We start from the raw sequence: 13,699 nt of genomic DNA on the forward strand, positions 1-13,699 counted from the left end.
ATAATCCTTGGTCCATCCTCCTCCAATTGGCACCAGGATGTAAAAGGGGGTCACGGGGGCTCCGTGTGCCAAATGTGGTCCAGATCCATCACAGGTGAGCACCACAGTGGTGTGTGGGAGCTGAAGCATTTGAAACTACTGCAAATCCCATCATCCATTGTCCAGCCTGCACCAAATGGCACCAGGAGATAAAATGGGTCATGGGGGTTCTGTGTGCCAAGTTTGGTCCTAATCCGTCATTAGTTAGAGTAACAGTTGTCTGTCAGAGACAAAGTGTTTGAAAGTACTGCAAATCCCATAATCCTTGGTCCATCCTCCCCCAAACTGCTGCAGCATGTGAAGTGTGTCATTTGGGATATATGTGCCAAGTTTGGGTCTGTTCTGTGATTCGTGGCAGTTGCAGTGGACTCTAGAAGTGGGTGAAGGTACTGGAAGTCCCATAATTCTTGGTCTGTCCTTCCCCAAACTGCCCCAGGATATAAAGGGGGTCATGGAAGTTCTGCGTGCCATGTTTTGTCCAGTTACGTGACTGGTGGGCATCGCAGTGGTCTGTAGAAGGCAAAGCAATTAAAAGTACTGCAAATCCCATCCTCCATGGCCCATCATCCCCCAAACGGCACCAGGACATAAAATGGGTCATGGGGGTTATAGATATAGATATAGATTAGTCGCTCTCCACCAGAGTGCTCCGAGCGACTTACAATTTAAAATATCATTCCACAATATTAAAAACATTCATCCTAAAAACATTCAACAGTGACGATTTGGCAAATTAGATCTGATTTACTTAAATCCACAACCAAACAGCCAAGTCTTGAGCGCTTTTCCAAAAGGTCCCAACTCCGACATTGCTCTAAGACAGGGGTCCTCAAACTTTTAAAGCAAAGGGACGGTCCACAATCCTTCAGACTGTTGAGGGGCCAAATTATCATTTGGAGAAAAAAAACCAAACAAATTCCTATGCACACTGCACTTGTCTTATTTGAAGTGCAAAACAACAATAACAATGAAAGAACAATACAATATTTAAAAATGAAAATAATTTTAACCAACATAAACCTATCAGGATTTCAATAGGAAGTGTGGGCCTGCTTCTGGCCAATGAGATAGTCAGGTTAATTAGGATTGTTGTTGTTGTGAGCCTTCAAGTCATTTCAGACTTTGGGCAAGCCTAAGTCCAAAATTATTTATTTATTCATTCACTACATTTATTTACTACATTTATATCCCGTCCTTCTCACCCCGAAGGGGACTCAGAGCAGCTGTATGTACATACAATATATTATATTATTAGCATAGCACAATATTAGCATTATATATTACTATATTGAACTATACCACTATACTGTAATATTATATGTAATATATAACATATAATTAATATTATTATATGGTATTATTGCTCGTATTATATTGTATAAAATGATAATATTCTTATAAATATTACATGTATATACAATATATTATATTATTAAAACTGATATAAAAATATTATATTATAAATGAGGGCGGGGGCCAGGTAAATTACCTTGGAGGGCCGCATCCAGCCCCCGGGCCTTAGTTTGGGGACCCCTGCTCTAAGATATGGAGGCAATGAGTTCCACAGAATTGGAGCATAGATCGAAAAGGCTCTACGCGTTGTTTTTACTGTAATTGACGTTTTTATTGGATAACTGTTTTATTGCTGTGTTTTGATATTTGATTGTTTTATCGGGCAAGGCCCCATGTAAGCCGCCCCGAGTGCCTTCGGGGAGATGGGGCCGGGTATAAAAATAAAGTTATTATTATTATTATTATTATTATTATTATTATTATTATTATTATTATTATTATTATTGTAGCTTCCAGGCGTACCTCCCTAGGGCCCGGTCCGTATAGGAGATTTTCCTGGGAGGATCGAGGTGACCACTGATGGAAAAAAGGAATATATAATGATATAGAGATATAATGGTCCTTGGCCATTTCGAGCTTTAAATGTCAAGATCAGTATCTTGTAAGAGATCCGATGTTCTATTGGTAGCCAATGCAGTTGTTTCAGAATCGGTGTAATATGGGATCTTATAGATGATCCCGCTAGCAGCCTGGCTGCTGCATTTTGGACCATTCTCCCTCTCTTTCTCCCCCTCCTTTTCTCTTCCCCTCCTTCTCCCCTTCCTTCTTTTTCTCGCTTTCCTATCCCTCTTTCTTGGCGACAGCCTGTACTCTATTAACTCCAGCTTCTGCCAACCTAGCAGTTCAAAAAACATGCAAATGTGAGTAGATCAATAGGTACCGCTCTGACGGGAAGGTAACGGTGCTCCATGCAGTCATGCCAGTGGCCACATGACCTTGGAGGTGTCTACGGACAACGCCGGCTCTTCGGCTTAGAAATGGAGATGAGCACCAACCCCCAGAGTGTGAGTAGATCAATAGGTACCGCTCTGACGGGAAGGTAACGGCGCTCCATGCAGTCATGCCAGTTGCCACATGACCCTGGAGGTGTCTACGGACAACGCCGGCTCTTGGGCTTAGAAATGGGGATGAGCACCAACCCCCAGAGTGTGAGTAGATCAATAGGTACTGCTCCGGCGGGAAGGTAATGGCGCTCCATGCAGTCATGACCTAGGAGGTGTCTACGGACAACGCCGGCTCTTCGGCTTAGAAATGGAGATGAGCACCAACCTCCAGAGTGTGAGTAGATCAATAGGTACCGCTCTGACGGGAAGGTAATGGCGCTCCATGCAGTCATGCCAGTGGCCACATGACCTTGGAGGTGTCTACAGACAACGCCGGCTCTTTGGCTTAGAAATGGAGATGTACAACAACCCCCAGACACGACTGGACTTAACATCAGGGGAAACCTTTACCATTATCTTAGTGACTAAGGGCCCTTCCAGACAGGCCATAAATCCCAGGATTGGATCCCAGGTTTTTTGCCTATCCCGGATAATATAGCAGTGGGGAGAAAGAACTCTCATGTTTGGTTCTCGCAGAAGTTGAGGCAGCAAGAGGATTTCAATGGGTTGTTGTATGTCTTTCGGGCTGTGTGGCCATGTTCCAGAAGTATTCTCTCCTGACGTTTCGCCCACATCTATGGCAGGCATCTTCAGAGGTTGTGAGGCATGGATAAACTGGGCAAGGAAGGAAAAAATATATATCTGTGGTGTGACAACAGTCCTTTGTCAGTTGGAAGCCAGTATTAATGTTTCAGTTAATCACCCTAATTAGCATTGGAAAGGTTTGTCTCTTGCCTGGGGGCATCCTTTGTTCAGTCATTAGCCGTCCTTGGGGCTCCTCTGCCCTCAGAGTGTTTTTCCCATCTACTTTTTTTGAGTTTTTTAATACTGGTAGCCAAATTTTGTTCATTTCAATGGCTTCTCCGTGTATTCTGACATAGTGGTTGTCCGAGTGGTCCAGTATTTCTGTGTTCTCCAATAATATGTTGTGTCCAGGTTGGCTTTGCCAGGCTTGGTAGCTGAGGGTGAGCAGGCCTCGAAGCCGCGCCGCCATTTTGAGGGCCTTTCGCATTCCTGCCCGCAAAAGCGCGCGCAAGGGCTGAAGGGAGCGCTGACGTTCTGAGGTGAGAGGCGGAAGAGAGGCAGCTTCCGGCGCCGGAGAGAGAGAGAGAGTCGGTGTCCGCCATTATCCGCGTCCGAGGGAGTCTGACTGAAGGCCTCGCTCGCGTTGCCATGGCGACGGCTGCGGCCTAGTGCTGCGGCCTCGCGTAGCGGCCGGACATGTCTCTGGTGGCCTACGCCAGCAGCGAGGAGGAGGCCGAGGACAGCGAGGAGGAGGAGGCAGACGAAGAAGAAGAGTCCGAGGAAGGCCCAGGTCGGAGCAAGGGCCTCTTCTCGGCCTTGCCGCCGCCCAAAGGCTCCCGGCCTCTTCCGCCCTCGCCTCCTCCCCCGGCGCCCTCGGAGCCAGGCCTCGCCTCCAGGACCAGGAAGAGGACGCAGCCCGTCCGCATCGCCGCGCCGCAGCTGGGCTCCGGGGACGTGAGTGGCGCTTTTGGGGGAAATGACATTCATAACTGGGTTGCTGTGAGTTTTCCAAGCTGTATGGCCATGTTCCAGAAGCATTCTCTCCTGACCTTCCTCCCACATCTATGCCACCTCACAACCTCTGAGGATGCCAGCCATAGATGTGAGCAAAACGTCAGGAGAGAATGCTTCTGGAACATGGCCATATAGCCCAGAAAACATACAACATCCCTGTGATCCCGGCCATGAAAGCCTTCGACAACACATAACTGGGTTGCTGTGAGTTTTCCAGGCTGTATGGCCATGTTCCAGAAGCATTCTCTCCTGACCTTCCTCCCACATCTATGCCACCTCACAACCTCTGAGGATGCCAGCCATAGATGTGAGCAAAACGTCAGGAGAGAATGCTTCTGGAACATGGCCATATAGCCCAGAAAACATACAACATCCCTGTGATCCCGGCCATGAAAGCCTTCGACAACACATAACTGGGTTGCTGTGAGTTTTCCAGGCTGTATGGCCATGTTCCAGAAGCATTCTCTCCTGACCTTCCTCCCACATCTATGCCACCTCACAACCTCTGAGGATGCCAGCCATAGATGTGAGCAAAACGTCAGGAGAGAATGCTTCTGGAACATGGCCATATAGCCCAGAAAACATACAACATCCCTGTGATCCCGGCCATGAAAGCCTTCGACAACACATAACTGGGTTGCTGTGAGTTTTCCAGGCTGTTTGGACATGTTCCAGAAGCATTGTTTCCTGACCTTCCACCCACATCTATGCCAGGCATCCTCAAGAGGTTGTGAGGTATGGAGAAACTAAGCAAGGAAGGTTTATATATCTTTTGTCTGTTGGAGGCAATGCTAATCAATATATTGTATGTACTTATAATATTGATAATAATATTACAATGTAATACAATATTATACTAATTAATAATACAATATAATATTTATTATATATTAAATGTAATGTTACTAATAATATTACCATAAAATTATATAGTACAATATAGTAATTTAATGCTTATTTTGTGCTATGCTAATAATATATTGTATGTACATTTGATTTGTAAGCTGCTCTGAGTCCCCTTCGGGGTGAGAAGAGCGGGATATAAATGTAGTAAATAAATAAATAATAAATAATCAAGCTGCCCAGTTGCAGCATTCACACTTGCTTCCAGCAGACGAGTTCTTTTTCCCACCTGAACATTCGACAGATATATGAACCCCACTTTGCCTAGTTTCCAACAGACCTCACAGTCTCTGAGGATTCTTGCCATAGATGTGGGCGAAACATCAGGAGAGAATGCTTTTGCAACATGGCCATACACCCCCGGGAAACTCATAACAACCCAATATATATACTCTCCCATATAACAACTTGTTTTATATCAGGCACTCAAGAGACAAACATGAAGTAGTCTTTGATAAGAATAACATATTTAATTTACTCACAACCGTCATGTGTTCAGCATACACAGCTACACAACTTAATCAGTTCAGTTTCAGATATGTTTGGGATAAATCTCTGTGTCATCTGGCCAGGGCATCTCTCTTAAAACAAAACAGCTATCAACATATCACACAGTCAAAAGGAGAGATTTAAAAAGCATGTGGTCTGCAGCTCCTTTAATAACTTTTCAGAAACCATAGAGTAAAGGAAATCTGCACACAGAATATACATACAGGAAACAGTAAGCAACAGGTCATAGATAAACATATTACTAGGGAAGGCTTGAAGAAGGTTGTCATTTCCAACAATTTGCAGGGCAAATGTGGGGCAGCACCCCAGGCCGGCTCATTCTGGCTGGCTGGCGGCCTTCCTGTTTCCTCTTTGGAACCATAATGCCGTCCAAAGGCTTCCATGGCAAAACCCATGGCCATGGAACCCGACCGGGTCTGGCTCAAAATGCAAACAGGCTGCTTGAGGAAACATATTGAAAGGCTGCTGCACAGTAGATGAAGGAGGCCCCATCTACACTGCCATATAAACGGGTTCCTGGATCCAGGTTATCTGCTTTGAACTGTACGGTGTAGACCAGGTATGGGCCAATTTCGGTCCTCCAGGTATTATGGACTTCAATTCCCACAATTCCTAACAGCCTACTTTATCTCCAATCCTTGTTTCTACAAGAAGCCATTTTTTTCCAAAATCCAGTTCACACAAGGACAGAAAAGGAGGTGAAATCTTCTGAACAGAGGCACAGACGGCAAAATAAACACCACAGGGATGTTATTTCTTCCCTATGCTTTCCAAAGCTTATATATAGGGAGAGGGGGATGAGGGTTGGCATGAAACTTCAGAAATGTACCTGTTTCAACTTGCATACAAATTCAACTTAAGAACAAACTTACCAAACTCATCTTGTTCATAACTTGGGGTTTGTCTGTGTGTGGAAATGCACCACTATAAAGCACTTGCACTGAAATAGAACATACATCAACATACGATCAACATACAGGAGGTAATTGAATGCAAACCCCAAACTCATGGCTCAGAGTTGACCAGGTCTTGGTTTGAATTTTAAATGCTAACAACTCATATAGCTGTCCAATCTCTTCTGGCTGTTAATTTCCTAGTATTTGAGCCATTTTGAGAGGCGAGTAAAAATACAATGTATTTTTGTTGTTGTTGTTTTAAGCGGGCCAGTGAAAAGATCCTCTGGGTGCCGGTTGCCAGTTGTATTCTGACTGGTGACTTGAGGTTGCCACTTGAGCAGCAAACCTCATCAAAAATGTTGTCTTTTTATTCTGCATATTGTTTACCCATTTTGAACTTGGGTGAGATGATAGGGCTGCTAGGGCACATAAGATGCAGCTGTTCTGGTCTTTTTGATGGCTGCATTGAAGAGGGAATTTCAGCAGGCACGATTTGTTCCAGAAGTTACCCCTTGTGGGAAATTCCTATTTCCACACATTTCAACAGTGGAACTCTCTCCCTCAGAGTGCAGCGGAAGCTCCTCCTTTGGAGGCTTTTAAACAGAGGATGGATTGCCATCTGTCAGGGATACTTTGATTGTGCTTTTCCTGTGTGGCATGGTTGACTAGATGGCCCATGTAGTCTCTGTGATTCTGTGCCCCCTCATCTTAATTTGAAAATCTGGCCATGGGTTGAAATATACAATATTGAGAAAGTTACCTAGTTCTTGTTGCCTGTTAGGCATGATCCGAGGGAGTAAAATGAACACTGTGAAGGGCTACTAAAATCACAACCTCAAATGTTTGCATCTCCTGTGCCCCTCTCTTGAGTTTTTTGTGCAAACTATCCATCTACATTGGGGCTTTGCGCAACTTGGAACTTGGCTGTTCCTTTGGAAATGCAACCTAAGGTGCTTTGGCTTCCTGCTCTGTGACAACCAAGTTTGGTGTCTTGTGGCCGCTTCCCTAAACCTATAGCACTGCAGTGAGTTCTAGGAAAGAATGGGTGGGCTGGGCAGAGCAGGAAGTGGTTTAGGGGGACAAATAGCCCCAGCTGGTGGTGGAGCTTGTGGGCTTCTGACAGTTGCACCATTGCGACTGTTGCGCTTATCACTGAGTTGCAGCAGGAGGAAGCAGAAGGGGCAGTGGGGGAGTCTTGAAGCTGAGGTGCCATATGGAGGCTAGCCAGGATTAGGGACCAATGAGAGGACAGTTCAGCATCATGTACTAAATTGGCCTTCTCTTCCAGCTTCTCTGAGCCTCCAGGCAGGTTGACCTCTTCAGCCCACCTGGTTTACCCATTACTTCAGGTGCCTTTCTTGTTCAGATGCAGGCTGGCACCTGAAGTCTGTCTCAAATGTATGTCTCTTCTACGGCTATGACTTTGGGTATGAGTTTTGCCTGACTGAAGTCACCAATTGAACCTATAGATAACCCCAACTGCTGTTTGGGAAAAGGCTTCCGCAGAAAACACTTGAACAATTCAGCCCTCTTCTGGCATTGCATTCATTGCTTTCTCTCTTCTTTTTTTCAGTCAGATTCAGAGGAGGATGAACCGGTTAAAAAGCAGCCCACCTCCCAGGTGAGTTGTTTGCATAGCCCGCACCCCATAAGAGATGAAGGCCGTCTCTTGTCTGCATGTGTGTTTGTGTGTTGAGGAAATGGTTGAATGATCTGAGTTCAGGTGTGAAGATCAGATTCCAAGTCCCCAAAAGGTTTGTGCTGCTTTAGTCATTCACCTCATTAGACCAATGGATGACAATTCCCTTCACCATTCCGGTGTCTCCCAGGTTTTCCTTACTTTCCTCTTTGGTTAGCAGCACTCGCTCTGCCAGGCTGCTTAGTTCTGCCCCTTTTGCAAGCCTTGCCTCTTGTCTGGGACCCTTCCTTTCACTGGTAGTTTGCTTGGGGCAGAAGAGGCCGTTGCATCCCTACAGTCTTGGCTGTATGCTGGAACAGCTTATCTCTGGCCTGTGATACAAAACAATTCTCATCCATCTTTGAGAGCATCTGAAGCAGCCAAGGGGTCACACATCCTCACCTTTGTGACTCATATTTTTCTTTCAGGGCCACGGTGAGGGCACCGGACTGTCTGCTCTGCTTCCACAGCCCAAAAACCTGACCGTGAAGGAGACCAACCGGCCACTCTTGCCCTACGTCTTCTCTAGGAAAGCGGCTGAGAAATCCTCAGAAGAGCCCAAGGGCCCGGGCTCAACAGCGGCCCCCTCCAAGCCCAAGGTCAAACCCCCATCACTCCAGGCGGCCGCCTCAGCCGTCACCACTACGCCCTCCCCTTCGGCCATCAAGGCGGCCGCCAAAAGCGCCACCCTCCAGGTGACCAAGCAGATCACCCAGGAGGAGAATGAGAGTGATGAGGAGGTGGCCCCTGAGAACTACTTTTCCTTGCCTGAGCGGAGGGAGCCACCTGCCCCCTTGGGCCCCGAACCCTTCCTTTTCACGGCTACAGTTGTGCCAGACGACCTGCCTCCCGGGACGGAGCCTGAGGACCAGGATGTCTCCACAGCTGCCAATGCCCCCTTGGAGTTCAAAACGGCTTCAGGTTCAAGCGCTGCTTCCCATGGCTGGGCACCCAAGCCGGGCGAAGAGTACAGCAGCCAGCCTTACCCACCTTATCCCGGCTACAGCGAGGTAGGGGCTACCAATCTTTACTATCGGGTGAGAGAGCCACCTTCCCTGGCAGTGCTCTGTGGATTTTAGGGGGCTCCATGAGTCACTGGGGCAGGGGAAACCCCCTGAGGAGGTGACAGGCCAGACTTCTGCATAGGGAGGGTAAGGTGTGGATTTGTCTGGGAGTTTACCTATCTACCTATCTTCAAGACCACATCTCCTTCTATGAACCGCCACAGGCATTGAGATCTGAGGCTCTTCTCTCGGTACCACCACTGTCTCAAGTACGGTTGGTGGGGATGAGAGGGAGCCTTCTCGATGGTGGCTCCCCAGCTCTGGAATACCCTCCCTATTTATTTATTTATTGACAACATTTATACCCCGCCCTTCTCACCCAAGGGGACTCAGGGCGGCTTACAAAAATTGGCAAAATTTAATGCCCAAAATGCAGTCATAAAAACAAAACGATATATGCAATCATAAAAATGCAATCATAAAAACAAAATAATATTTCTCCCTAAAGAAATTAGATTAGCCCCCACTCTTCAAGCCTTTTGGGTGAGTTTAAAAACATGGCTCTTGAGACAGGCCTTTGACCTTGTGTAATTCTTTACTGAGCCCAATAACCTACCAATCATGTCACTTCGCACTTTGATTTGTTACTGCAGATAGTCAGCTTTATTCGCAGGTTCTGCTGCGTTTTAGGAAATTTTTATAATTTTATTAGATTTTATTGGATTTTATGTGTGTTGTTGATTTTATACTTATGTCACTGTGTATATACTTATGTATTGTTGTCTCTATGCTGCACTTGGAATGCTTCTGTGAGCCGCCCCAAGTTGCTTCGGGAAGATGGTGGTGGGGTATAAATAAAGATATTTTAAATTGTTATTATTATTTTATTATGACACAGCAAACAAGATAGATCGTATCACAAAATCTCAAGTCGAACACTTCCCAAGTGTCTAGGACTGTGTGATGTATGTTGTTGTTGTCATTATTATTATTATTATTATTATTATTATTATTATTATTATTATTATTAGTGGAGGGAAGGGCTGTGAGAGAAACCAGCACTGTCAGGCAGAGAGATTGGCCCCATTTGTGTGGCTTCTCCTGTTGAGGAAGTCCTTTCCTCTTTTTCTCTCTGCATCAGGGTTACTATGGCAGTGGCTACTACCAGGAGATAGACCCTGCGCCGGGGCCGCTGCAGGAGGCTGGCAGTGACACTGCTTCTGCCACCACTGTTGCTTCTTCTTCTTCCTCCTCCTCCTCCTCCTCCTTCATGGATGATGAAGCGGTGAGCAGCTGCATTGGGTTCCACTTGCAAGGGACAGTTCTCTATTCAGGCCTCAATGGTTGGCCGGAGCCAATGGGATTCTACCTTTACCAAGACTTTATATGCCTGCAGCCAGAAATGATTCTGCTTTAGCTGCTGGGAGGGGGATTTCTGAATTGAGATGTGAGACTTTTGCAAAGAGGGATGGCGTGTTGGCTTCTAGGCAGGAGCTTCTGGGCTGGGGCAGTTGGCAGTGTGGAAAGAGGGGTAGCACCTCCCATAGCCTTTTCTTTCTCTTGGGCCACTCACACGTCATGCCCTTGGACCCTTCTAGAAAACACAGAAAGAACTTGGACTTTGGAGGCCTCCCTTGGGAGCTGTATGTTCTCATTCAAGGTACAGTTATAGGATTTCTAGATCTTTATGCTGCAATCAGACCCAGGAAAACTGAGATTACTGGCATTAAGAAGATCCAGGCATCTCTCGCTGGCCTTTCCTATCTTCTGCTCCATTGTAGAAGAAAGAAATGTGGGACTCTTTCCAGAGTGGTTCAAAACATAGTGAAAAAGGCTGCTCTTAGATAGCCATTCTGTGCAGGGCCTAGCCTCTTTGGGTTGCCAGTGTTGGTCTTCCTTACGCAGAAAGAGCTTTCCATGATATTTCCCTGAAACTGAAAACAACCAGGGCTCAGGGTAGAAAAGCAGAGTTGTAGAAACCTGTAAAGCTTCAGGTGTAGGAGCAGCAAGGAGACATCAAGCACCCCGTCTTCATTTTTCCCTTGTTTTACTTCTGAAACATTGCAAGGACTCCTGCCAGAACTTCCTTGCAGCTTCAGGGATGCTCCAGACTGAAGAGCAAGGACAAGTCCCCTGATTTCACCCCTTTTGTCCCCTTGTGCAGTTCAAGCGCCTGCAAGGCAAGCGGAACCGTGGGCGAGAGGAGATCAACTTTGTGGAGATCAAGGGAGACGACCAGCTGAGCGGCGCCCAGCAGTGGCTAACCAAGTCCCTCACGGAAGAGCAGAACATGAAGTCCTTCAGCAAGGTGAGGGCAGGGGGAGGTGGCCAGACAGCCTCTGATGCTTCTAAGGGAGCTTTAAATGCTTCCGGCCAGATTATTTTTGCCACCGTGGGACTTCCTTTACAGAAATTTATTTTGTGCAAGCCCAGCGTGTTTGGGGCCTGTGAAAAGTTTGCAGAAATAAGTTCTGAACCTCAGGAGTGCTGTAGCAAGCGATTTTGCTCGGTAAGCTTACAGGGAAATGCTGCCCCTCACTTTCTGCCTTTCAAATGAATGTCTTCTGTTTCACTCCAGAAAAAAGGAGAGCAGCCCACTGGGCAGCAGCGGCGGAAGCACCAGATCACATACCTGATTCACCAGGTGAGAAGCGCTCATGTTTTCTGTGTCTACCTGGCACCTTCTCCAATTCTTACTGTTTCAGTCCTGCTTTTAGTCTCTTTCATTAACACGAATCAATGTTTGCTTTGATTCATTTTAATAATGTTTTCATACTTACTGATTTTAATCATTTAATTAGATTGTTATTTGTTTATTGTGTTTTTAAAATGTATTTTGGTTGTTTACTCTGTTACTGGGCTTGGTCCCACTTGTAAGCCACCCCAAGTCCATTCGGGGAGATGGTAGTGGGATATACATACGTTGTTGTTGTTGTTGTTGTTGTTGTTGTTGTTGTTGTTGTTGTTGTTGTTTCCTGCTGAATTCCCCTGCCTTGGGCCCCATTTCTTTCCCTTTGCCCTTGGTTCTTGCAAGTTCATGCTCTGCTTCATCTTGAATCCCTTCTTTATCTGAGGGGAAGGGGATATATCGGTGAGGAGCAGGATGTTAGCCACTTTGTCCCAGGCATAACAGGGTTGTGTGAAGGGTCTTACTTGCATGGATCGGAAAGCTAATGCCTCTTGTCTTTAACTCCCCTCACAACCAACCCACACAACTTTGTGAACTCCAGCTGGCTTTTTAATGTGGATGTTTGTTCAGATTTTATGTCATTATATAATTTTGGTCTGACTGTTGGTTTAATTCACTGATGTTAGGTTTAATTTGATGTTAGGTTTTAATTGCTGTTTTCATATGGGGTTTTTATTTGATTCTGTGTCGGTATTTGTCTGTTTTTATGAAGTCCCTTTGGGGAGATAGAGCGGAATAGAAATAAAGATTTAGTATATTATTATTGTTATTGCATTTTCCAGGCAAAAGAGCGAGAGCTGGAGCTGAAGAACACGTGGGCGGAAAACAAGCTGAGCAGGCGGCAGACGCAGGCCAAGTATGGCTTTTAGAACCTCTCCTCCTGACTTGTGGAGCCAGGCAGCAGCCTCTGACACTCCCGCAGGGCAGGTGACCAGAGAGGGTGATTGTGGAGGCCCTCAGGGGCTGGCCACCAGCCTGCCTACCTGCTGAAGGCCCAGCTCAACTCTGGCATCTTGGCTGAGCTCCTCCAGAGCGGGAGGAGAGATGGATCCTCCCTGAGGTCACAGGATGGATGGCCTTCCCTTCTGACCTCTCTCTCGTTCCTTTCCGGTTGCCATCGGGATACAGAGACTGGCCTGTTTGCCTCCTTTCTTGGAGGAGTGTGCCAGTTGAGAGAAGTGAGGTGGTTGCGGGGCCTCTTGCTTTTGGGTGGGGGGGTGGAATGGGTCCGAGAGCCCTTTGTGTGGCCTGGCTGAGAACTCTCCCTCTTCCCGGGGTGTGTTGGTGTGGATTTGCGTTCCAGGCCCCAGCTCCCCAAAGGAGCTTCCTCCACCTCCGCTTTGTGGAGTAGAGACAGCAACTCTATCCCCGTTCCTGCTTGAGAACTCTTCCCAAAGCAGCCCTGCCCTCTGTTCCTAAATGAGAGTGGTTCTGGAGGTGGCCGTGTGAGCTATTCCCCAGCCCTTCCACGAGCCATAAAGACACAGCACTGCGCTACCCTTATTTGCCTCACATGGGCACCATCAGGCTGAGCCCAGTGTCCACCCCTCAGAGCAAAAGCCAGCTCTATTCATGGGATGGGCCGTGTGTTTACCTCTCGAATCCCAAATTGGAGCCCCTCTGGAAGACATGCGTTCTCTCTGTCAATATGAGGCTCCTTTGCCCCCCATCCCAGATTCCCTGGGATGGGATGGATTTCGCACCCCCACTCTTCATCATAGCCCCCAGCTCTCTTGTGCGCTCTTCCTCTTGGGTTGCCTCGTCCTTTGTTCTCGTTTCACCACCATCGTCCGGATTGCAGCCGCCTCCCTTTTGGAAGAGGCGTCGTCTTCTCTGCAAGAGTTGTTGAATGAATTGTATTTTTACTCAAGGAAAATTCTAGTTTATTTCCCTGGACTTTTTAGTACTTAGAAAAACTGCTCTCTTTTTTTTCCCCCCTCTCCTTTTGAATATTCCGGAATAAAACTTCTCGTTCAGAAATTTTA

The 13,699-nt window shown here is 46.7% G+C and overlaps 1 protein-coding gene across 2 annotated transcripts; it reads left to right on the forward strand.

Moving 5' to 3' along the window:
• Positions 1-3,437: 3,437 nt before the first annotated feature.
• Positions 3,438-13,699, forward strand: prcc (proline rich mitotic checkpoint control factor). 2 transcript variants are annotated; one of them, XM_062964788.1, is made up of 7 exons: positions 3,442-3,974; positions 7,917-7,964; positions 8,450-9,031; positions 10,167-10,310; positions 11,190-11,333; positions 11,604-11,669; positions 12,497-13,699. In XM_062964788.1, exons 1-7 carry the CDS (start codon positions 3,717-3,719, stop codon positions 12,581-12,583), a joined length of 1,329 nt encoding a protein of 442 aa, XP_062820858.1. In that variant the 5' UTR covers positions 3,442-3,716; the 3' UTR covers positions 12,584-13,699. The 2 variants fall into 2 exon arrangements, with proteins under 2 accessions (XP_062820859.1, XP_062820858.1); XM_062964789.1 differs by lacking the exon at positions 10,167-10,310 and having other exon boundaries at positions 3,438-3,974.

The sequence above is a fragment of the Anolis carolinensis genome, unplaced genomic scaffold, assembly GCF_035594765.1.
Source record: "Anolis carolinensis isolate JA03-04 unplaced genomic scaffold, rAnoCar3.1.pri scaffold_14, whole genome shotgun sequence".
Taxonomy (NCBI): Eukaryota; Metazoa; Chordata; class Lepidosauria; order Squamata; family Dactyloidae; genus Anolis; species Anolis carolinensis.

Excerpts from the sequence above, each read along its gene's own strand:
- prcc (XM_062964788.1), top strand. The coding sequence starts at position 3,717 with ATGTCTCTGGTGGCCTACGCCAGCAGCGAGGAGGAGGCCGAGGACAGC. Across the intron at positions 7,965-8,449 it reads AAAAGCAGCCCACCTCCCAG|GGCCACGGTGAGGGCACCGG; the intron begins GTGAGTTGTTTG and ends TTTTTCTTTCAG. Across the intron at positions 11,670-12,496 it reads TCACATACCTGATTCACCAG|GCAAAAGAGCGAGAGCTGGA; the intron begins GTGAGAAGCGCT and ends TGCATTTTCCAG.